The 26,291-nt window shown below is 42.7% G+C and overlaps 1 protein-coding gene across 2 annotated transcripts in view; it reads right to left on the bottom strand.

The window, feature by feature from the left end:
* The window catches only part of SPATA6L (spermatogenesis associated 6 like), a 62,035-nt gene that overhangs the window by 23,813 nt on the left and 11,931 nt on the right, over positions 1-26,291 (bottom strand). For both annotated transcript variants that reach the window (XM_088476632.1, XM_088476631.1), the window contains exons 5-6: positions 23,580-23,621; positions 9,545-9,669 (exon numbers count right to left, since the gene is read on the bottom strand). In XM_088476632.1, the coding sequence (XP_088332758.1) occupies positions 9,545-9,669; positions 23,580-23,621 (167 nt within the window). The remainder of the gene's footprint in view (positions 1-9,544; positions 9,670-23,579; positions 23,622-26,291) is intronic.

Genomic DNA, 26,291 nt, shown 5'->3' with positions numbered 1-26,291 from the left:
GCCGGATTAATGACCAACCAATCGGGAGGGTGGCGCGGGAAGCATTTGTGTGTTCTGATTTGGTTGACTGCAGGAAAGATCCGCCCACCGGACTGTCACTCTGTGATGGGAGGGAGTATGTATTCAGAGCACAAGGTGTCTGCAGCCTACTGCCTGCAGTATGGAATGGCCCGGGGACACTTTGTATGTAATGAGAAAGCGGTCGACTCTTGATGACGTCAGGGATACTTTTACTACAGAAAATCTATTTCCGCTACCAGTTTTCCCACAGGTGTGTGGATCTGGGGACAGTCAGTACAGCCGGCAGGGATGGGGACCAAGCGGAAAAGCTCCGGAGCTGGCGTGGAGCCCAAATCCCCGAAGGTGACAGAACCCTCATCAAATCTTTATTAAGTGACCCACAGTCTGCGCTGAGAGGTGAGAAACACACACACACAGTGTGACAGTGCCCGGTGTTCTATATATTGTGTATATTATATATATTAGTGTGACAGTGCCCGATGTTCTAGATCTATCTACTATCTATATTTATAACATAAGTGAGTGTGTGTCTGTCTGTTTGTCCTTAGGATTAGGTTTTTGCCTAGGTTTGAACTCCGTCGTCAGGGCCACACACTGTGGCACAATCCCATAAATCTAGGACACTCTCATATTACACAGGTTCTGGGGCCGAGGGGCTGGCTTCATACATAAACTGTCACACTCTCATCTCTTCCAAAGTGCTGTGTTATATCACTTTACCAACAGCTGCATACATGAAATACGGAGTTAGTCAGCCTTCTGTGTTTGCATGATAAACTTTGACATAAAACAGTGTGCATTTCACTCACTGTCTCATCTTACAGCAGCTGCCCCAGGGGTCTTAGCAGAGTGCCTGGCAGGCTCATGAGCAGCTCAGCACTCGATACATTCAGACTGTGGCAGACAGTATAATCAATCCACAATCTTTTAATCTTGGAAAAGCTTGGCATACAGAGATTATAAACAGCAGGGGAGATTGATCGCAGCCACACAGTGCCACTGCGGGCAGGCCCCCTTCTGTCAGGTAACGGGACTCCAGTCCCAGCATTCCTCCCGATGGCAGTCCTGCTAGACATGGACTTCAATGTGGGTCTGCACAGTGAATTCACGGGGTGATTCAGCTGCGGACGCAAAGACAGGGATCATGCAGTTTCCCAACTATCGGGAATCTGCGCATGCATCTGAACAGCACTGCGCATGTGCAGTACAGGTCAGCGATCCAGTACGCAGTCAGGCAGCAGACTGTCAGTGATTGACAGTCTGCTGCCATTTCTGGACAGGGAGGCATGTTGCTGCCGTTAAGAGGGAGTGGAGAGGCCAGGATCTATGTGAACTGGCCTCTTTTACTCATCTGCGGCAGCTGGCTTGCGTGACCCCATGGTCATTCAGCCAGCTGAAGGGATCGCAGATGATCCGATGCTGCGTCCTTGGATGCAGCTCGAATCAGTAATGCATGCAGGAGGGGTGATGCATCCTGCTGCATTGCCATATTACAGCTATCACAGGTGCAAACATGTTAGCAGCTGCGATAGCATATCCGTCTACAGCTGAATCACCCCCTCTGTTCTGCAGTTCTGAAACGCAAGTGATTTTGGAAACTATACTGATCTCTGTTCTGTAAGCCAGTCTGCTCCTGATAGTTAATTCCAAATGGCATGAGATTATGCCTGCCTGCACTATCATTTACTCCTAATTTGCATAGTTATCCAGGTTATAGGTGAGGACAATGTGAAAAAAAATAAGGCTGTAAGTGTACTCCAGTCTTCAATCCGGGCAATGCTGGGTTTTATAAATGAGAATGTCTGTTAGTTTGTTTGTCTGATTGCGATAAATTCCAAAACCACTAAACCAATTGGGATATGGCTTTCACCATTGTGCAAGTAATTCCCAGGCAGGTTTTAGGCTAAGGACCACCACGATCAGTCATCAGGGGGCTGTGGGCAGGGCTCTGCGGGGAGGGGTCCCCTGCACTGCTCTCGGGAAGTCGAAATAATTTATTTTAACTGGTATGGTTTGGTGGAGAATTCACCGATTTCCACCTGAGCGATGCTGGGTACTGCAACTAGTCTAAAATAAAATTGAAGGGGTTACAAAATTGAAGTTATTCTATCCAAAGAAAACCTGCTCCTGCCTCTGTATCGTGGAATGTGATAGTATTGATACTAGGGACCAAATTCAATTAGCTGCTAGATGGCAGAGAAATGCTTAATGTAAGCTAAATAACCAGCGATAACTTTAAGCAGAATACAATTAACCAATTTAACATGTGTTAATGACTGACAAGCAACTTTTCCTCTGAGCTGTATTTTCCATTAAAATATAGTCTGATTCATAGCATAATGCTATTCAATTACCCGCAAGCAATAAATTAACGTTGGTGATTGCAAGTGTTAACGCAGCTTTCTGCTCAATATAAAAAAATGAACTTTGTTATTTTTAATCAAAATAAACAGGTATGCTTGATCTATTTGAGTGTGTAGGTTACAGAAATATTAATTTAAGTGATAATTTTTCTCCCAGTAGTCCCCACCAGCACTGCTCCTAGTAGTAGTCCCCCAACAGTGCCCCCAGTAGTAGTGCCCCCCCAGCAGTGCCCATAGTAGTCACCCCCCCAGCAGTGCCCCTAGTAGTAGTCCCCTCCAGCAGTGCCCCTAGTAGTAGTCCCCCCAATTGCCCCCAGTAGTAGTCCTCCCCCCAGCAGTGCCCCTAGTAGTACCCCCCAGCAACACCCCTAGTAGTAGTCCTTCCCCCCAGCAGTGCCCCTAGTAGTAGTCCCCCCCCAGCAGAGCCCCTGGTAGTAGTCCCCTCCCACAGCAGTGTCCCTAGTAGTAGTCCCCCCCCAGCAAGGCCAAACAGACAGACACACACACGGAAAAAAACTCCACTTACCTTAATCCCCGCTCCGGCGTCCGCTCCTCTGTCCAGCGTCCTACCGCACTGGCCCGCTCTGCATTATGGGAGAGACGTAATGACATCTCTCCCATCACCCACTGCGGGAGCCGGAAGATGGAGCTCTTGAGTGAGCTCCATTCCGGCTCCGGCAGTGAGCGCAGCAGCCGATGAAAGTCTGTCTGACTCTCATCGGCTGCTAAAACAAACACACAGCTGCCGGTGCCGGCGGCTGTGTGTTTCTTACTAGTAGTGTAGTGCGGGCTGTTGTTATGTGCGGTCCACACTACACATCAAGCCAGTGGCGTCCTGCAGTTTGCCTAGTGGTAGCGCCGGCCCTGAATCTGCACATTGCACAGCCTTGTTCAGTGTAATAAAAAGTTTCTAGCACCTACCACTGCTAGCCAGACCACACTTCACCACATTAGCACTCACCCTTAGTGGGCCTAGCACCCATTGCTTGCAACACAGAACATACCATTGCCACGCAAGCTACCCAGCAGGGCTGGCTCCAGGTGGAGCAGAGCCCTGTTGCAGTACATGCTGGCGCCCGCTATCACCTACGCACGACCAAAAAGGGAGTGTGGCCTAAACCGTAGGCCACGCACCCTATATGACATTATTTGGGGGGTGTGCTCATATGGCAATTCCGTCAGTAGCTGGGCTGCCCCTAGCCCTCTCCCTGCACTAAATGGATACCGCAGCCATTCAGCTTCACTGGCACCGCCGCTCTCAGCTAAGCAAAGCAGAGCTGCAGTGGTGTGTGTCCCCAACCTCCCGACCGCCTGCGTGACACTTCGGCCCGCGGGTGGTACAGCGGGACGGTGACCGAAAAATGGGACTGTCCCGCTCAAATTTGGTCGTTCGGGAGGACTGCGCCCTCTATGGGGTGGCGTCCCTGTTCAAACCAAACTGGTCGACGCCTCAAGAGCAGGCCCTGTTATGCAGAATACCTCTAGAGACCCCATCACGCCCTGCCCGCCACCGGACCTAGAGTGAACACTAAGGGAATATGGTGAGGCGGGACAGGCGAGGGAATCTGGAGAGGTGGGACGGGTTAGGGAACCTGGAACGCGGGACGGGCGAGGGTACCTGGAACGCGGGACGGGCGAGGGTACCTGGAACGCGGGACGGGCGAGGGTACCTGGAGAGGTGGGACGGGCGAGGGTACCTGGAGATGTGGGACGGGCGAGGGAACCTGGAGAGGTGGGACGGGCGAGGGAACCTGGAGAGGCGGGAGTTGCTCAGTAAGGGACGCATAATATTGTAGTTTAATAGCAATTGCCCGCATTCACCCTCTTCAAATCTATTTACTTTCCAATAAAAATTATAATTTGTTGAGTCTGTGAAGGTTTTTTTTCCTATTAAAAGTTGCTAAGGTGTCATATAGAATAGACTGTGGCTTAAAAATATTGCAGTTCAAAAAGGTAAACTATCCATAGCCTCTGTATACTGTACAAGAAATAAAGCATACGGTCTAGGTCAATGTCACACTAATGACCAACACATAACAAGCTTATCACTTGATTTCTGGGATGGCATGGTACAATGATTTAACATCTCATTTTATAAACCACCAAACCATAATATCTAGTAGTGCCATGAGTGAGGCAAGCTGGCAGTAAATTAAACAAGTTGGGAGCACTGGTTGGAAATGAAAAATTACAGCAGTAAATAATGTGACATATCTGACCCTTCAAGGACAGACAATCTTCTAAAGAGCAGGTCTCAGTTAATAAAGCTTGGAAGGGAAATAGAAGTATAACAAATAATCTTCAGGAAATATGCACATACTGTAGCTTTGATTTTGAAATGAAATTCAGAAATTAATGGCAAATCAAGCCATCCAACACTGGTAAATATGTGTAAGTATGGTCTATACAACTAGTACAACAGGGGCTGATTTAGAGTTGGGAAGCACATTTTGTCCGGGTGCAGAGTTTGCAGCTGAGCAAACCACGTTGCATTGCTAGAGGTTCTTTTACATATAGGGCAAATACTGCTTGCTCTTGCGTGCTACACACAAGCAATGGTGGATTGGGAACTTAAAGTAGCCCTGGAAACATTTCTGAAAGTGGCCTCATGAAGGGGGTCAAAATGACTGTAGGCATGGCCAACACAAATGTGGAAAGGGTTATCACACCATTATATCTATCCATATTGGTGGTAGGCAACAACAGCAGGCATTTACATACAATACAGATACTAGTGATCACCATGCAATACAAAAATAATCTTAGTAACCACCATAAAATACATAGAGGATACAAGTGACCGTCATACAATATAGAGAGGATTTTAGTTACTGCCATACAATGTAGAGATCATCCTAGTGACTATTATACAATACAGACATCAACCTAATGACTGCCATACAATTCAGGGAGCATTATAATAACAGGCTGTATAATAGAGGGAGCATCCTACTGACCTCCATCCAGTCCACAGAGCATCCTAGTAACAGCCATACAATACAGAGAACATCCCATTAACTGACATACAGAGCAGAGTGCTTCCTAGTGACCACCATCAAATACAGAGTGCATCCCAATGACTTTATGATCATTAACACCCGCCTCACTGTTATTAACTTCAACATCATCAATTAATTCCAATTGTATTCATGAACCTGCTAATTACCTCTTTCTGATCAAAAGTTCTCCTTCATCTTAATTAACCCCATTAAAAGCACTAATCCTCTCACAATAAAACCCTAATTAACCTCTTATTCTCAACTTTCCATTTTAATTTAGAGTCTTTTATTTAGGTTATTTTCATCCTCCCTGCAAGTTCTCTGTTTTTCAATACTCCTAGTAATATCATCAGGGTCAATACAAAAACCACCAAGAATTTTCCAAGTACAATTCTCTGCCTCATTTACAATTTTGGCTAATTGAAAAAATGCTTTGTTACATAGTATTTATTAAATTGTAAACTCTGCATCAGCCCCTTTGCATTCAGTAGATGGATTTGCTTCTAACTTTACAATAACCCCATAATGTTTAGTTCATATTTCACATTACATATTTATTCATATAGAAACGCTATGATCTGAAATGTTTGGCAAAAGTTCATGTTTTTTTTCCCTATAATTAGAAGCATCATGTCTATAATATACTAAATTCCATTTACAAATTATGGGGCTAATGTTGAATTGGACTTGTGCCAGTCTGCAGAAAATACACAAGTTGGTTCTGCACAGGCCCAGAAAAGAGGCAGCACACATTGGGCTCAATCCAATTAGGTACGAATGGCGAGTTTCTTGAAACTCACACACTTCGCAGTGAAGTGTGCTCCCGAGTATTCTCCAATCCAATTAAAAATGCCTATTCGCACTACTCGCAGTGGAGAGGTGCGAATTGACTGCCAAATGAGATTTGCGAGAAATGCATGAAAATGTGGGGAGACAGTGTCATATCTATAATGGGTGCAGTGTGTGTGGGGCACACGGGCCCCCGGCTCCAGGGGGGGGCCGCACCGCACACACTGCACCCATATTTTTTTTAAACTTACCTGTCCGAGGACCTGCGTCGGGTGTCACTGCTGCTCAGAACACGGGAAAAATAGCCGCCGTGGCAATTTTCCAGTGTTCTGCGTATGCGCAGTAGACTCCGGGCACTAGAGTGTGCCCGGAGTCTACTGTGCATGCACAGAACGCCGGAAAATGGCCGCCGCCATTTTCCCGGCGTTCTGCGCATGCGCAGTAGACTCCGGGCACACTCTAGTGCCCGGAGTCTACTAATGCTCCGATGGCTGGCCACCCGCATCAGTCGGCTGCCAGCCACCAGGGAGACAGGAGGGGGCCCGGCATGAGGAGTGCACACGGGCCCCCTCCTCTCTTAACACGCCCCTGTGGGGAGACCATCCTGGACCCCCTTAAAATGAATAATATTGTTAGCAGGACAGTATAGAAGGCTGTTTGTGGGTATTAGGAAGATAATGTTGGTTTTTAAATGGGGTCAAATGGCTGTTTTATTTTTATTTTTTTTAAATGCAAGGAAATTATAAAAAACAAACTTTTTTCGTTTAATCTCAAACAAATTAAACGTAAAATACAAAAAAAAACTTAGGAAAAAGGGTGAGTTTGGGGTACTTTGAGGTCACTTTAAAAAATTAAATTTTTTTTTATAACAACCAATTATTTTTCATTTTAAAAATTATTGTAATTAAATTTGGGGTGCCTAAAAAAAAAAGTTGATTTTGGGGTATTTTGAGGAAGTTTTTTTTTACCCCAAAAAGACATGTAATTATTGGACTAATTAAGTGGAAACTTCCAAATGCCTAATTAGTCATTAGGAAAGGGGGATCCAAGTGGTTCAACACAGGGTCCCGACATTTTAACCTTAAAATGAAGATTTTCCTTTCCATCTCTCACTCTCATGGAGGTGCGAGTGAAAAGTTGCGAATTCAGTCTGACTGATTCAGTGCGCGTTGCTAATTGGACTGTCAAATGAATTCGCTATAGCAACTCGCACCTCGCCATTCGCACCTAATATGATTGAGCCCATTGAGTGTGCAAATTTGATAAATCTGACATATGCACCCGTTTGTGATTGAAAAGGCATAACAACCAAGGGAAAAGGTGGTCTAGCGTAGGCCAAATACAGTAAGGCCGAGTCGGCCTAGAACACACCAGTCGCTCCAATTCGTCCCAGAGGCTCTTTCTCAATGGGGTTAAGATCTGGACTCTGGGTCTCATTCAGATCCGCTCGCGAGCGCAGAGCGCTCGCAAGCGGGTCGATGTTTCCCAAATGCGCATGCGCACGACGGAGGCGCCTCCGTCGTGCGCATGCGCGAGACCCGAATAACGACAGGGTAGCCGTTGTTATGGGTCTCGCACCAAAGGGGGCGTGCTGTCGATGGTGATTGACAGCACGCCCCCTTTGGTGGGCGTGCCGGGGGTGTGGCTGCCCAGATGGAGGCGTTCCCATGGGAACGCCTACCGTCTGGGTCCTGCCCCACTGACATCACTAGTGATGTCAGTGGGAGTGATTTTGGCTCTGATAGAGCCAAAATCACTCCAGGGCTTGCGGCAACGAGACCCTACCGCAAGGGTCTCGTCGCAAGCCCGATGATCGCGATGGTCAAGACCATCGCGACCATCATCATGGACGCTCGCATAAGCTGTGGGTTGTAACCCACAGCTATGCGAGTGTTCAAGAGGCCGCCTCGCAAAAAAAAAAAAAACACGCCCTGATTCAGAGCAGGCGCTCGTTCAGAGCGTCTGGCTCTGAATCAGGCACTCTGTGCTGGCGAGTCCATCTGGGTTACCGAATTTTCTGTATACCAGTCCAGCTTTGCCCTGGAAACATGACAGGTGGCAATGTCGTCCTGATAAAAACATTAGTTGTTTCCGCAGAACTGCAAGTGCATGGGCCTCCATATGAAGTGTACTTGTCGAAAACGTCACACTAGTGGCCATTTGGAACTTGTGTGCAATGTTATGCATTTCACTTGCGTGGGGGTGTCCAACCACTTTTGTCTACATAGTGTACATGGTGTATTGCAGATGTTTTGTTTCTTCATGTTATTCAAACCTAATAGCCAACTTATACTTCACTATATAAGCAAATATTTAAAAAAGTGGGTGTAAGTTTATAACATATACTGTACCTAACCTAAATTTGGCACATACAATACTGGACTGCAAAAAGTGTGCAGTTTTTTAATGTGTTTTTAGTAATTGCATTTATATGGTTATGGGATTTTTCATCTGGACACCAATTAACCATAACATTTAAAAATCAGATAGGAAAAGGGACATTATTGGTAATGTTCTGTGATTTTGTCAAACACAGTTGCTGCTGAACAACATAACGAGGAGCGATCTAAAGCCGGGTACACAATAGACGATGTGTGTACTGGCCGATGAACGATGCAACGGACGACATGTAGTGCGGTTGCTTGACACCACACGATCTGGTGAATGACAGCATGATATCCCGTTCATCAGCCGCCTCTGCAAGCATTGGGTCGTTCATCAAATTGACAGATTGAGCTGCATGTACGCTCAATCTGTCGATGCGATGAACAACCCCGCGGGAGCGCGCCTGGTCGCTCATAGAGGGTACACACTAGCCAATGTGGACGATATGTTGACATATCGTCTAGGGTGTACCCACCATAAGGGGATTACCTTTACATTTTAGGAAAATTACAGTAACACTTTTGCAGATAAACATATATATATATATATATATATATATATATATGTTTATGTACCTACATATAGAGTAATGCTAATATTGGAGGGGTGGGTAGATGTATTGGGAGAGGGCTTGCAATCCAGTCATGTGGTGCACTTAGCCAGCCATTCATTCTTACCACAGAAAGAACATGATCTCACCATAGTAACTATACGAGTGTCATGCTAATTGCATCAGACTTGCCACAACTGATGAAAGCTATGTGTAGTTTGAAAAGAAATGTTTTTCTGGAGTTTCATTTGTTCCAGCTGTTTTATTTAAAGTATTTCAAGTTCAACACACTACAATAAATGTGTAGCTATCACGTCTTTGATCAACTAGATACAAATAGAGAATGAAATGGGCCCAGTCACTGTGTCACTATGAGATAATTTCTATCCAATAGTTAGGCAAAAAATAGCATAAATTTTAGGAATGGAAGTACTCACTGGAAAGCCAGAAGCGGTTTTCATCAGTACCTCCCTGTCCACTCCTGGGTATGCAGGAGTCAGCTTTGGTTCAGGGAATAAGAATTCGCGATGGTTTTCTGTGTAAGTGGCTAAAACATCTTCACCTGTAACAAATCATATAGTGAACTTGTACATACCTGCATAAATTATAGGTACTGCTATAGCTTACAGATGCTAAAGAGAAGTTTAGAGGTTATGGCTTGGTTAAGTAAAACAATAATTTTACCACTTTCCATGATGATTTGCCCACTATGGTATAAGGGTCACAGGGCCTGATTCAGAGACGGTATTTACACAGTTGAGCGATGTTTTGTTACTGTGCATGCGTGGAAAGTCCAGACTGCACATGTGTGTACCAATGTGGTTTGCAATTGCATACAGCATCAGTAACACTTCAGAAGGAGTTTGCGATCCATGGACATTTCAGGGTGGAGAATGGGAGGTGACAAAGTGATTACAAAAAGGAAACGTCTCGTGGGTGTGTTATAGGAGGTTCCCAGGCATGTCTGGGAGCACTTCTGCATTCCCAATCGCAAATCCACAGCTTCAGATGCCATGTATAGTTGGATTAGAGGAGAGTAGACCCTAGGTTACCGCAAATGTCGATGGTGCGACCAATGTGGTGTCTATGTTGTGTGTTTGCAATCTCCATCACAAATGCACAGACCACGGAGCCTGAAAGTGGGCGTCTCACTGCTCGTACACTCCATTACACTGTGCAGCACAAAGGGACGGCTGATGTTAACATTTCATATTCCCACAACCACTTTTGCAAGAGCAGCTACGACTGCGGTTGCCTTAACAACCATCCCCGATTCAGGCCCACTATGGATTGGCTAATATAAACTAAACTTCTTTTTTAACAATAGTTGAAACGTTACACTGAATTTTCCAGAAAATGTTTAGTGTAAAATGTCATTAATTCTAAACTGGCAAAGGCATGCGTTGGCACTCTCTCTCACCGCAAGCCAGTGTCACCCCTCCTGGTGTCAGTAGATGCTGAAATTAAATGGTCATATCAGTGTACATTGTACTGCCAGAGCTACATATACAGTAGTTTGAGCTTTTGTGTTTAAACTTTATATTGTTGTTAAATATGGCACAGCTTCTCTCTGGGACTGATTCAGCAAGGATTGCAGTTGCTAATATGCACGCAATCGGCCAATTGTTGCCTTATGCAATGCCATACGTAGTCTGAGGTCTCATAGCATGCGTGGAAGTTAGCAATTTATGGAGTAAGGTCTGGGCTTGTGTAAGTATCCGATTTTAGTCGATATTACTGATTATTTTGCTATGTTGCTAAAGTATACTGATGTGAGTAAGGGGAAGTGGGCGTCCATATGTTAGGCTGCGAATGCAATAATTTACATATCACCGCTGATATTAGCAACTATGTTGCGTGCGTTTTAGCAGAATAGCGATCCTTTCTGAATCAGGCCCTCAGTCCATTCTTGAGCCTGTTGTCAAATTGCCTGTCTTATACCCCTTTCAGATATACAACCCGGGAAATTTCCTGCTCAGACCCGGGAATTTCTCCTATGCAAATTCCCGGGTATTTGGTCGAGACCGCCCTTTCACACTACAGTGTCTACCCGGGAAATTCCCAGGTAGACCCCTTTCAGACAAGAGCAGGGTTTTTCTGTTTACCTGCCTCTTCTCTGCTGTCTGCTCCTCCTAGCCTATCCCTTCCCTGGCTGATGATGATGATGTCATCATTCAGCTTGCGGAAGCCGGCCAATCATAATGCAGAATTTTTTTTTTAATTATTATTATTTTTAAAATGATTTGAATTCCCTGGTGGTCCAGCGGGAGTGTACGGGTGGCCCGCTATGGCTGGGACTAGTCGACGGTATCCAGCATGGGTCCTGTGTTGCTGGCACAGCGAGCGGCGTGGCGGGTGGCCCGCTGTGGCAGAGACCCGCCGGCGGGTGTCCCCACCGCCCGGCTGGGGTTCTCTGTACACAGCCGGCCGGTGCTGGGGGTGGTGAGCAGCAGCGCCGAGCGTCCTATAGGGCGCTCTGCGTTGCCAACTCAACTCAACTCAAAGCAGCAGTGCTGAGCTCTGCGCTGTCGACTCCATGTAAAAGCTGCTTGGTGCTGCCCAGGAGTAGTAAATTCCCAGGTAGCACCATTCAGATAGAAGCAGGGTAATTTCCCGGGACTTAAGTCCCGGGAAAAATCCTGGTCGATTGAACGGGCGGCTACCCGGGAACGTGTCCCCGGGTAGGTACTTGTCAGACAGACGCGGCTACCCGGGAATTTGGCTGAGGCAGGCCAAATTCTCGGGAATCTCGAGATGTCTGAAAGGGGTATAAATCTCCTTTATCCACCTTGGCTAGAGTACCCTTGCATTTCTCTATCTGTAAGCTTTACCTTATCTCGTCTAACCTTGCACCGTTACATTTGTTAGCCCCTCAGCCTTTCCCTGGCCAGATCTACATCTCACTCTATAATTTCTGATCTACCCATAGTTAGCTGATGGCTGTAGCCTGTAGATGACTTATCAAGAACACAAACACCTCCATAGAGGAGTCTCCAGTTGCCCATTAGACAACAAATATCAGGTACAGTTAGCCATTGTCAATAGTTAGCAGTGCAGAGGTTACACAACACCTCCCGTAGTCTGAGACACTGATTACACTGCTCTGCCTTTTACATTTTTTTTCCTGAGGTCTAGGTTTTCATAGGTGATGTTTTATATTAATGGATGGTGAATTAAAAAATATAACTCATTTTGCTCAATCAGGTCATTTTTTTTTGCTCTCTCAAGTCTAATAAAAAAATCATATTTCTTAAATGATATAATAGTTTGGAATTATAATGTTTATTGTTTCAAAGCAGACTTACATATGAAATGGTACACAAATAAAGGTTTTCTGGAAGAAAGGACCTTTTCAAAGACTTTTGTGCGTGTTTTGCACATTGTAAGTTTGTCTAATCTGTCAGTAGTATGATCTCTTCCTTCCGGCCAGACCATTGGCACACCAAAATCTGGACACTTTTGCTTCTTGTTGCTACAGCGCCACAGACTTTAAACACACGTTTTGCAGCATATGTGAGGCGCAAAGGCGTTGCCCTGGTCACCAAGTTTAACTCCAATATAGGCCCGTATTTTTTGAGGCAAAAAGCCGTTTTCGTGTGTTTTGGGCGGAAACTTTTCACAGATGACGTCATTTTCGCCTGTTTTGACTTTCCTCCGTATTCAATTTGAAAGACTTTCCGTCTAGGCGGAAAGTCAATGCAATGTAATAGGCAGAAAAGTTTAGCCTATGAATAGGAGGCGGAAAAAAGTGCAGAATTGGGGTTTTGGGGTGCAAAGTTGCGGGAACCCCCGTTCAGCCTTCAGAAAGGTAAACTGCGTCAAAATAATTAAAAAAAAGCACTATTAGACATCCCAAAAAATCACTTTGAATTTGGGGGCAAAAAAAAAATGTTGGGGGAAAAAGTTAAAAACTAGCGAATTTGACTCTGGGGGGGTCCCCAAGTATGCCCCATGTGTTTATTTCATTGCAGGGGCTTGCAGCAGGTGGATTTTTCACGATTTTTTAAATTTAACTTTAGCAACTTTAAAATATGCTGACCCCCTTTCAAGTACCCCAAATTTGCTGGGATAAGTTATTTTCTGCAAAAAAGCCTCCAGAATAATATTCTGCACCACTTAAGGAGGGGTATCCACTAGACGATTAAGTTGAACGATTGAACGATAACGATCGTTCAATCGTTTGCAAAAGTGTCTAAAACGACCTGCGATGCGCGTGCCCGCTGGTCATTTAGACATCTATCATCTTTCCAGCATGCTGGTCAACCTGACGATATCGTCAGGTTCAGCATGTTTCCAGATGATTGATGACCCTGCACTGAACGTCTCCTCGTTCAGTGCAGGCTCATCACACGACTGACATTTTCAGATCTTGTAGTGGATACCCCCTTTTATAGAAAAACGCTATTTAACAGCTATTGAGCCAGTTTAAAAACATCAAATACCTTCAGCAAGCCAAATCGGGGTGTACCATAGCTAACCCCCGTGTCAGTGCATCTTTTCGGGGGTGTCAGGCTGATTTCCCCAAATCTGACAGTACTTTCCGCCTGTTCAAGTTTTGCCGCGTCCCATTTTCGCGTATTCAAATTGAGTACGGGGATACGCGGGCACACGCACGATACTTTTCCACCTACAAAACAGGCGAAAAGTCCGGGAGGCGGAAAAGTATCGCGGGTCTGCTCAAATTGAATATGGGCCTTAGATGTGATATATCTTCCTACAAATGGAGTGATTATTGACTGCCGATCTGACATGGTGACTAGATCACAGATGTAGCAAAACTTGTTTGAGTGATTCTTGCACTTTCTATTCATTTTGTAAAACAATTCACTCAGAGAGCTCAAGCCAGACTACCTGGAGCAGCGACACACCACACACCATAATCCCCCCCCTCTCCCCCTGTACAGAGTTGCCAGTTATTGCCGTAGCAATTTGCTAATCTCGAGGAGCTCATTTCCATGTTCCTACCTAAAGCAACCTTCTGTTGCCAGTATGACCCACGCAATTAATGAACTGCTGCAACTACATTATGAAAGTTACAACATATAGAGATCAATCCTATTAGGTGCATGTTTGCAAATGCGAGTTTGTTTCATGAAACGCGCATACATCACACAAAGCGCACACCCAAGAATTGAGAAATCCAATTAGAAGGCCAATTAAATGCCAATTTGCGGTAGCCGTGGCAAGGGTGTGCAATCTACTAAATGCAACCTGGGAGAAGTGCATGAAAAAGTGGGAAAACCATCCTGGAGCGGTTAGTGGCCATAAGGAAAGTACAGGAGGTTTCTAAAATAGTTGAAATACTATAGCAAGTCAGTGTTTTTCATAAAATTAAAGTCTTTACAGCATTTTGGGGTCCACAAAAATGTCTGTAAAGTAATTTTTCAGTTTTTTTATGCAAATTAGCAAAATGCTGGCAAACACTACTACCCCTTCTAAAACTCCCCCTCCCATCAATACAACACCTAAACATACAACACATCTGCATACCTGTCCCACATCATTCAACCCATTATTAAGCTTTTTAGAGAAATGTGTCGGAAAAGCTGACATGTCTTTATATTTGCCAAATGATGTTCTTTAAATCCCTCCAAGTGCATAATTATACATTGGGAGAGGAGTACCAGAGGTTCTGCATTGTGGGCCTGATTCATGCTTGTAAGCAATGCCAATGTTTACGCAGATTGAGCAATTATTAGCCATTGCACAAGCGCATAAGCTGCACTGAGCACGCGCAGCGATTGTTTTGCAATTACGTTCTCACAGAGGATTAATTTGCAAAGTGAGTGACAGGTAGTCAGCATTTGGAGGAGGTAATGGGGGGTGACTAGAGAAATGCAGACGTGTCAGGACCGTTTAAACACTGTTTTCTGGGCGTGCATAAATTAGCCACTGCATTCTTGCTTGCAGCAGGAGAGTCCTCTGTGTATATGGAGACCCGCTGTGTCTGCGACAGGTTAGACCTACTCAGCAGGCTGGTGGCCGCCTGAGCTGTGTTCGATGTGTCCGATGTTTTCGATTATGTGCGTGACCAGTGGATGTGAGAGGCTTTCAGTGGGCGCTTCTATGCACTGGATGGCAGGGGGAGTCATTAGCATATGTTCGCAATTGCAATTCGTGAGAGATCACAACTGCGATTGCATACAAACATGAATCAGGCCCTGTGTCCTCACATTTTACATTAAAATAAATATTTTCTTTACCTTTTCTCCATCTCAGAGGGGTGCGCGCAAAAAACCAGCAAATTTCCTTTGTAAAAAACATTGCACGTTTGGAATTTGATTGGAAATGTAATTCGCAGTGCGGGTTCGCCATGAGAACGGCTCGCAGGACCCAACTCGCACATAATAGCATTGAGCCCATAGAGTAGACAATGTTGCCCTTAAGTTATGTAGCAGTAATTGCTTTATTTAAAAAACTGTGATTAGTAAATAAAATATTGTAACTCTATATTCTGTAACGATTTAAAATTATCATAAATAGCCATACAGTACTATTATATTCTAGTTAAGATTATGTCTATGGCAAGTAATCCTGCATACAATGTTGAATGCAAGTAAGCCTAGTCTAGCACAGGACTGTGGTGCCACCTTGTGCCTGATTGCAGTAAGAACATAATAGGCTTTTTTGATAGGGTGAATGAGGTTTGTTTTTATAGGATGGTTAGACTTTCCCCATAGACATTATTCAATTTTACATAAAATTAAAATTCACTGTGTATATGCCAAATACCAAATTACATCAGATACATCCTTACATTAAAATATTTTGTAATATCTGTATTTAAATTGATGGATAACATGTATAGGTTCTAGATCTGGAGTCTCAAATGCATATAGCAAATGGCTGTCATAAGAATATATCTCAAGGGAATAAGATTATCTGTGGACATGTTCATTATCAATCATTAACTTAAACTTGGTATGTCGAGCTTAAATTATTCTGGGACCATGACCAACCAGTATGACTGTGGTGGATGTCCCAGAATTCCTTGCTCGTAGAATTCTCTAGATAGAACAGCCAAGAGAAATTTCAACATGACAGGGACTTGGCCAGAGTGTCAACTAAGTTGAGTTGATATTTGCATATTACAGTAGCTCTAGTCCCAGACACATAACACATTACATGAATTTACTGCTGTAAAGCATGAGAGCTGCAGAATGCTGCAAGCAGTGGGCACTAGTGAAAGTATCTCCTAAATAGCAAAGTTCCCAGAAAGAGCTCACAACAGTTTCCTAAATGTGGGTTTTAAAAGATTTTGAGTGAGTTATTACCCATATAAGGGTGAAGTCAGAAAAGATAGAGAATTTACAGCCATTGTGGGCTGATTTACGAAATGTAAAAGAAACTGGCTTGCCAGATGATTTTCCTCTGTAAATTAAAATATTCTTGTTTGCTAATACATCAACCCCTAACTAACCTGGCCACATGACCTTCAGCAGTTTAGGTAAGTACCCGTACTTTTCTTTCATGGCACTGGCATTCATAATTTTCAAAAGTATATTTATTTTGATTTGTAAGTAAAAAATAGCAAAGAACATAGCTAAACATTAGCTATGTGTTTTGTTACTCCTTGAGCTGCAATTTAAAAAGACAAGGAGCCTTTAAGACCCATCTCAATTTGTGAACCGTATCTAGCATCTCTTTTTGCAGCAATCAGAGAAGTATCGGTACAATGTATCATTAAACTCCTTATGAAAAGTAGCCGTCTAGCAAAGAGTAAAAACTAGTGTTTTGCAAGTGACTGCAGAGGCAAACGATTACTTCCGGTTTCTTTCCTGGCTGTGCTAACTGCATGCTACCTATGGAAGAGGCGGATGGATCTGAAGAGATCACTCTACATTCTGCAATAGCTGATATAGCTGTTAACGACATCCGTTAAGGGAAGCGGTTAGACTGGCTAATCCCCCTTTATACACACAGAGGACTATGGAGATGGTGATATTCAGCTGCGTATTCTCCTGTGTTTAGCCTTTCAGAAATACCTCTGTTACCTAAAGGTGAGGGATTCATGTGAAAACAGCCATTTCTGCATTACAATCAGAAGAAAAAAAAAAGTTTGATAAATAGACCTCATAGGTTTAAAAAAAAAAAAAGCATCAATAGATGAAAAATCCTTGCTATGAAATAAACCTGTATAACATTTATCATGTAATCCATTTTTTGCAGCCAATCCTAATTTTTCAGTAATTTTATTGCTGTGATTTTCAGTGAGATTCCCATGTCCACATCTGTATTGTGATTTTCTTTCCACTTCAAAGTGGCATTAGTTGTTCATTGAGACAAGGGTTAAGTATAAAGCAAATGTGCTTGTTCAAGACCAATCCATGAGTGCTCAGTATATCCAATGAGAGGAAAGCTCGGCATAACAAACCGCCTGAGGGATAACCGTACATTTTTACATTAGGTCTTTGTAAGATGGATATCAATCTTGCAACAATAATTGCACCTTTTCTATATTTTAGTTTTATAAGCTGACTATAAAATGTATTGTTTACTACTGTATGTATTTGTACATCGCTGTATTCATCACATTTTTATATAAAGAGTTCCAGTTACTTATGGAATAAATATATAGTTGTATAAATAGCTCAATGGACCTGATTCAGAGTTGTACACTTCTGCACAGCTATATGCAAAAGCCACCGGAGGCGTAAAAAGATGCCCAATGCTGGCTTCTGTGATCTGATGCTGTATCCAAAAAATGCAGCATAAGACCATCGGGCATCTGAGTAACCCTCAGGTCACACAGGACGGGCGTGTATTTCACCCTTCCAGGGCTAGTGAAGATGCAGTCACTGGCCTAGGCACGCCCAAAGAATGGGGCCGACATGGCCAGTTTTCTGTAATGCTGGCCATCGCCACCCCCAAACAGCAGCTGCATGTCTATCATGCTGAGGCTCAGGGGAAACTGCGACCGTTGTCGCAGACACAAATCTGCACGTGTGCAATACAGATCCCGACACATCCGCAGATCTACATAAACCATTGGATTTGTGTGTACAAGTCTGAATCAGGCTGGCAATATTGATATAATTTCTTTCTTAACCTGTTACCTACCAACATACACCTACATGCTAGAACATAAGTTGCATAAGGTTACAAAGCAAAATGAAAAGCAAGTTTATTGAACAGAAAACTATACTGGTCAGCCCCATCAATAGTTGCATAAGCATATAAACAATTAACAATACTAAAATAGATAACATATGTCCTCCTTTTTTTTAGACATTTCAAGATAGATTTTATTCCAGGTTTTTGATCAGTAAAACAAGGCACAATGCCCCCCGGCTAGCTCATGAATGTGTAAATGTGGCTATGATTCCCAGATGCAACAGGAAGACGCTTTATGTTCTTAATCTATGTCTATGGCTTTCAGACACATGGAAAAGATTAAGGTAATGTGTCTTTCAAGGTAGCTTTGAAGTATGTTCGACTGAGCCTGAAGCCATAGATGAACTAACATTTCATACAAAATGGCTTCCTTTACGCCTTATCGCCTCTTTGATGACACAGTCCATCATTAGTCAGCTGTAGAAATGCTTTAAGAAGACCTGCAAGTAACCTATTGTGAGCACCTGTAGATTGGTTACTCTAATCAATTTCACATGTAACAGGACAGGAATTGGACTGAGAACAGTATCCCTGACTACATATGCAATTACACCAATGACTGCATTTTGACTAAACAAGTAAACCGAATCAAAATTTGTTTAATTCCTTCAGAAATACCATGAGCATATTGCATAACAATAATAAGATGTAATAATGATAAATAATTTAGGTAGATAAATAAAAAATAAATCTGACTGAGCAATCGTGGGAGGTATGGGGAATAATAATCAACTTTTTGCCTGTAATACTGCTATCACTGGGCCAAATTCAATTCAGTGCGATGATGAATAGCCGCAGGAGGGAGCTACCGCAGCTATTCAATACACCGCGCAGTTTGGGCGGCTAAGGGATTCCTTCTCGCACCCCCCCTGGGGATACGAGGAGAAATCTGACAAAAGTGCCAAGCGCACAGCTGTTTGCCGGCTTAGCACGGCGCTAACAGCTGTGCGCCCGGCACTTTAGTCAGATAATGCCGGTTACCGCGCCATAACACCCAGGTTAAGGCGTGATAACCGGCATTCTCAGACTTAACCCATTCCCGACAACGTTAACAGCGCGTTGAATTGAATTGCTGCGGGAGCTCCCTCCCGCAGCTATTCAACATCACACTGAATTGAATTCGACCCACTGTCCCTTTAAAATACATGATCCAGAACTACCTTTATCAGGATGTTGTCAAGTGGATCCATAACTTGAGACTATGGTTATGTTCATTGATCTGTGTTTATTCACAATTTACAGAAATCCCAGATAGTTTATTTCATGACTTAAATAAATATTTATTGTGACCAAACGGAAACAAAAGTTAAGAGTTTTCAAATGCTTACTTTCAGAATCAAGCAGAAAACATAAATAAAGATATTGCCAGAATAAGCCAGTTTATTGGCAGGGAGATTTACTATATAGTTTTTGGTGTTTTGTTTGGGCAATTTGTAAACAGTGCTATATCCTAAAACCACATTTTGTCAAACCACCAGACCTAAAACCGCCATTCCCATTTCCCACATGGTTACGTTTACATGAATGTATGTCAAACCGCCTGAAAAAAAAGTTTTTTTTGTAGATGTATGTATGATAGGCAAGATTGCATAGGGATGTGTATGCGGTGTGATTAATTTATGGCAGAAATGGAACCAGAATTTTAAAGGTTGTATAACATTACTCTCTCACGGTTGTCCTCCTACCTTTCTTACCACCCCTGCTGTCTCTACTTTCATCTCTACCACCACCTCTTTCTTAACTGAACATGTCTAAGATCGAGCTTAGAGTCAGTTTTATCACCTGGCTTTGTGCTATGGATCCCTTATGGCACCTTATGAATAAAATATGTATCAACATAAAGGGAAAGTTCCCCCTAGGGACACCGTACATTAACTTCCCCTAGACATTTTTCTGAATAGTGCCCAAATTACAAGCCCCATAAACATGCTTTACAATTAACTACTCAATTGTGACTTATTTATCAGCGTACTGCTCCTTTGCAGAATCTCCCTAATGGTCAAACATAAGATGCTAGGGGGAGGTGGAATGAATCAGAGGAATTAAGGATGGAGAAGTTGCATTGATTTTTTATGTTGATTACTACCAACAGTATTGATTTTTCCATCCAACTCCAGAGTACTGTATCCAGAAAATAACTTGGGCTCAAAAGAAAGGGGTATGATCAGTGCAGATTAGAGCTTGGCACAATTTGTCCCTATTTTAAAGTTTGGATTGTTAACAGATATGTATGGTCCCTGTGTTTGGGTAAGAACGGATTCTACTCTGAAAAAGATGTGCTGGGTTATTAGCCACTAAAGGCCTGATTCAGAGGTGAATGCATGAAGGACTGCTAGCAGTACCTAGAATCTCCCCGAAATAGTCTATGGATCGAGTTTTTAGCTTTTGTGGGTCCGGCTCTATGGAACGCTTCCCCGCACAGTTTGAGAGGTCTCTACTCTAGCGTTCTCCAAAAAACAGACTCAAAACTCACATATTTACTCAGCATTTCACTAATGTCCATTCACTAATGTTTCTCTTTGCTGTTAAGCTTATATTGTATATTAAATGCAAAGGTAAAGCATGTTGAGTCCTATTAGGAGAAAAGTGCTATACAAATAACGTTATTATTATTATTAATATTATTAAGAGTTGAATGGAGTGGTTATAATATATAAATCCAGCATGGCGGCTCTCTGGTAAAAAGTCAACAAGACACAGGAATGAAGTTTCAAATAGTGTACATTAGTTTGATCTATATTGAATGTGAACTTAATTAGACTCACAGACTGATTATGTTGCTCCATAAAGCCCACAAACTCCGACTCTGATCCCGTCCAAATCAGGAAGATGTCGTCTATGTATCTGGCATAAAAGAAAATCTTGCCAGACACATAGACATCCTGAAAAAAAATTTCTTGTTCAGCAAAAACATATACATGTTAGTAATTTTCGATTGGAAAGACCGTAAGGTTTCTTATGCCACAAAGTGGGGTGTTTTAAATGCTTAAACTGTTTGACTTGTCCGTCTCTTATTGCAGGACAGGGTTTTTGTCATCCATATAGTGGAAAGAGATTAAAATACGTCATCGAGTGACCTGTACTACAAGGTTCATAGTATACATGATTGTGCGCCCCTGTGGCTTGATATAAGTAGGAAAGACTGATAGGACCCTACGCGAATGCATGGCATTGCATCGGTCAGCCATACGTGCTGCCATTGTTTCAGGGAACAGCGAGCAGCCGGTAGCTCGCCATTTTGCCATTAAGGGTCACAATCTGTCGACACTACGCTATATAATTATCGATCATATCGCTCCCCATTCTAGGGGAGGGGATAGATCGCGTATACTGCTACAATGCGAGTCTAAATGGATCTTTAGATTAGATGCGTTGGCACCCAAGGGACTTAGGACCTCATTCAGAAGCGGTCGTTAGTTGCAAGCAGTCGCACTGAATGAGGGCGGCCGCTTGCATCCTGAACGGCCGCCTCCTTGTCGATAGTTAAGCTGTGGGTTACCACCCACAGTTTAACGACCGACCAGGTTGATGGTCGCGACCATCGGGGCTTACGACCAGACCCTAAGGTTGGGTCTGGGCACTCGTAAGCCCCAGGGAGCTTTCTGCTCTGATGGAGCAGAAAGCTCCCCACTGACATCACTGATGATGTCAGTGCGGCCGCCCACAAAACGGTAGGCGTTCGTAAAGGAACGCCTCCGTTTTGGAAATCACCCCCCTGGCCCGCCTACCAAACGGGGGCAGCTGTTGATCAACATCGACAGCTGCCCCTTTGGTTGCGAGCTCCGGTGCGACAGAGTTTCTCTGTCGCTCCAGGGCTTGCGCACACACAGTGCGGCCGCTGCGTGTGCGCAGGCCTAACCATCGAATCGGTTACGAGCGCATCGGCGCTCGCGACCGACTCTGAATAAGGTCCTTAATGAGAACCTGGGTTTGCACTGTTTTCGATAATTTTTTCTGCCTAGGTGTACACATGTTGTTAAAATCTCTATGCTAAAATTTCTATGTTAATCCCCCTATTGCAACAAGGGTGTGGTATATGTGTGGAGTCTATATGGGCTCTCTTGAGTATTTTTATTGTTTATTTGCTGCAAGCAAAATTCTTTACATAAGATAAGATGTTTATCACCTAATAATGGAATATCATACTTTTAGGATCGTGATTTCAGAGAATAATATGGGATGTGTTTGAAAAAAATTTTGTTTGCTATGATAGGTATTTATATGTGTAGGTGCCATACACTTTATGATTGTGGTGGTATTGTTAGAACTTACAATAGTAGGTCTATGATGTTTGATACATTTTGTAATTAATTATATATGTTGTATGTCCAGTGTATTATATGTTATGTTTCAACTTCTGTGTTGCGCGTTGCCTGGGTAACGTGAGACGCGATCTGGAGGCGTCTCCCCCTTCCTGGTGCCGGCGCGTCATTGGGATGCGCCGACTGTGGGGATTGGTGGTGTGACGTCATCAGAGGACGCCCCGGTCCCGGGCGGCAGGTAACGCGGAGTGCAAGATGTTTGGAACAACCTCCCTGCCGAGTTCCTTCATAAACTGTGTGCAAGTGTACCTAGAAGAATTTATGCTGTTTTGAGTGCGGTGGTCACACCAAATATTGATTTGATTTAGATTTCTCTTCTGTTTATTCACTTTGCATTTTGTTAATTAATAAATAAAATATTTTTGAAAGCATTTTTAGTTTACAGCATTTTTTTATATAGTGCAACATATTCCGTTGCACTTTGCAATTGGAAACATTGATAGAACAAAACTGGGTAATAACAGATATACAGAGGTATGAAGGCCTTGCTTGCAAGCTTACAATCTATATGTGACGTCTCCCTCGTGCTTTGAAGAGACGGGTCAGACCTTCTGAAATTATTATATGGATAAGTATAGTATACATATTTTCACAATTTTATTTATATCAAGGGGTTTGTCAAGAGCAACCTAACAGTAAATATAGGTCCCCTGCTGCTGTTCAATGGGACATTGCCAATTCCCTAAAACATAAGGGCATACTTATCAAGTAAACAGCAGCTTCTGAAAGATTTAGGTATCAGGGCTCTGTATGAACAGTCTAATAAAGGTCACTGTAATTCCTGTCCTTAGTGATTGCCTCTGAGCTTCCTCTCCAAGTGTAAGTGGGAGCTAATATTAAATATGCTAAACTCAAAAATATGGCTGCAAATTGCTTCAGTGTGATACATTATAGGGAAGATGCATTTTTACATGGCACAAATCAGGGCCATAGTTTGCTGAGCAGAGCAACTTATCAAATATGTACTATATATACTCCAAGTAAAAAAAGTATATTATATATTTTGTTAAAGGTGTATCCCTGGATTAAACCTTACCTACTCCACTGAGCTGTATCAATTCAAATATGGCTGTGTATTCTGGAAAGAGAAAAATGTGGCACACTTAAGCATCAATGACTTGAATGACAGAAAACAGCTTAAAAGTGGATAAACCTGAACAAATATGTATTACTAAAGTATTGTGGTAAGTATTGATGGCTAACTTTAGTTTCTTTATTTATATGCAGTAATTGCTATTAAACAATATATCATCATAAAAATTATGCAAAATGCACTTTTTTTTTTTTTTTAAATTGAGTAAATTTTTATTGCTTTATAGAAATACATTAACAAATAACCAAACAAAATAAATAATAAAATATATATAATAAAAAAATAAAAATAATAATAATAATAATAATAACATATATATATATATATATATATATATATATATATATATATACACATACACACACATATACATACACACACACATAAATACATAATCAAATGACAGTATCTGGAATATAAAACCTAGACCTACAAACTGCATCCCAGATCCATTGCTTATAAAAAATATAATATTAATGTGTATACCAAAACAATAAACATAGAGAATATATATATATATATATATATATATATATATATATATATACATACACACACACATAAAACATATATAAAAAAAAATAAAAAAATAATACCACACTATACAAATATTGGAATATTGTCAAAAATAACACCTGGCAAAATGCACTTTTATTTAACTAAAACATGAAAAGACAAATTTTCAACTGGTAAAGCTAAACTGTTGTGTGATAATCAGCCCCAAAGATGTACTTTAACTAACACTATGTAGACAAAAGTGTTTGGACACTGACAGCAAATAAATCTACAAGATTTTATTGACGTCAGTTTTGTGGGTCCACCACGTGCAGTGATTACTGTAGACACCCTTCTTGGCAAACTGTCCAGAAGTTCCTCGACAGCAGCAGGTGGTATGTTTTAACATTGCGCCTTAAGTATAGTAACCAACTGTGACACTGAGAAGGTCGAGTTGGCCTAGAACGCACCTGCCGCTCCAATTCGTCCCAGAGGTTCTTAGTGGTGTTAAGATCTGGACTCTGAGCTGGCCAGTCTGGGTTACCAAATTTTCTATATACCAGTCCAGCGTCGCCCTGGAAACATGACAGGTGGCATTGGGTCCCGATAAAACCCATTTGTTTTTTCCATAGAACTGCAAGTGCATGGGCCTCCCTACTAAGTGTTCTTATAGAAACCACCACATTAGTGGACATTTGAAACTCGTGTTCAATGGTATGCATTTCGCTTACGCGGGGGTGGGGGTGTGCAATCACTTTTATCTACATAGTGTATAAAATCGCTAGTAAAAGAATTGTCTCTTTAAAAACATTGCAAAAAAACTTTTTTTTGAATACTGCTCGAGATGTGCAAACATTTGCAGCCCACACAGACATCTCCACCTCAATGTGTAAATCTATGCCTAGACATAACCAAAGGGTCCACTTTCGATGGAGCCATCAATATTTTACATAGATGTCAGGAAACCACGGACTGTGAATCATCAATGGTTTGCACCATTAATGGCTAGCACACCCAGTTACTCTGATCTAGTGGGAGGTGGGACTATGCGAGGAACTATCTGCATTGAGAAAAAACACTGTTGTCCGCTATCGATAGCAAAACCATAGACCATTGGTGGCAAACCTTTGATTGTTACTAACAAATAATGGTCGATAGCCATCCCTACTAGTCAATTTCTTATAAAAAAGAAAAAGGCTGCAATCAAGATTTTCTTTTAAATTAAGTTACCTCTAATCATGGATTTGGTCTCTCTGACCCTGCTAACCAGCACCTGCTTACAGCCACTCTATAACGAAATTGACCTTCACCCTGGGACTTTTATCAGTGTCACTTCTGGCCTCCTGCATGGCTGGCTGCTTGAAGATCCTTCTTGCTCTTGACTGGAGCCGTCTTCTCCTGCACCACCCTGGGATGATGACTGGCTTGAGTTAGCTGTCAACAGCTCCTTCTCCCTCGTGAACTGGGCTGCCACAGGTCCTTGGGCTTTCAGTTCCAATTTGACATTCCCTAGGGATGGCCAATGGTGGGATAACCATCAATGGTGCCATCGATGCTTAGCATTGATGTCATGAATCTATCAACGGTTTCACTCATTGATGGACAGCCATACTTGTGCTGCACACGGGTGGCGGGCTAATGAGAGATGGGGTCAGGCTTTGTATAGATCTTCAATGCCAATCTGGGAAGAAAGCCCTGGTCCAAAGAATCTTTGTCTAAGATTTCAGTCATTCATACGGAGGGCAAAAACATCCACAGCTGAGCTACCTACAGCCAATTTTAAAGAATCTGGCCAACAGACTATATTCTGTACGTCCCTCCATGATTCACAGCAACCAGGTTGGTTTTATTCAAGGTATGCAAGCATGGAACAACATTGTCCTTATCCATTTTCTGAACACCAGGAAATCTCCTTTAATTATCTCATCTCTCAACCCGGAGAATGCATTCAACAAGATTTTGTGGCAATTAATGTTCCTAACGTTGTAGTATTTGGTCATGTTAGACACTCTCACAGGTCAAGCTCTTTACATGCATCCTTCAGAGAGGATCATGGTCATGTTTTTCTTTATATTCATAATGGTAAGCACCAAGGCTGCCCCCTCTCCCTATTAATATTTACTGCTGTGATTGAGCCCTTTGTCGCTACCATAATGGCGT

The sequence above is a fragment of the Taudactylus pleione genome, unplaced genomic scaffold (assembly GCF_031769625.1).
Source record: "Taudactylus pleione unplaced genomic scaffold, aTauple2 ptg000190l, whole genome shotgun sequence".
Lineage (NCBI taxonomy): Eukaryota > Metazoa > Chordata > Amphibia > Anura > Myobatrachidae > Taudactylus > Taudactylus pleione.
Note: the sequence above shows the minus strand (reverse complement) of the source record. Positions and strands in the feature narration are given on the sequence as shown.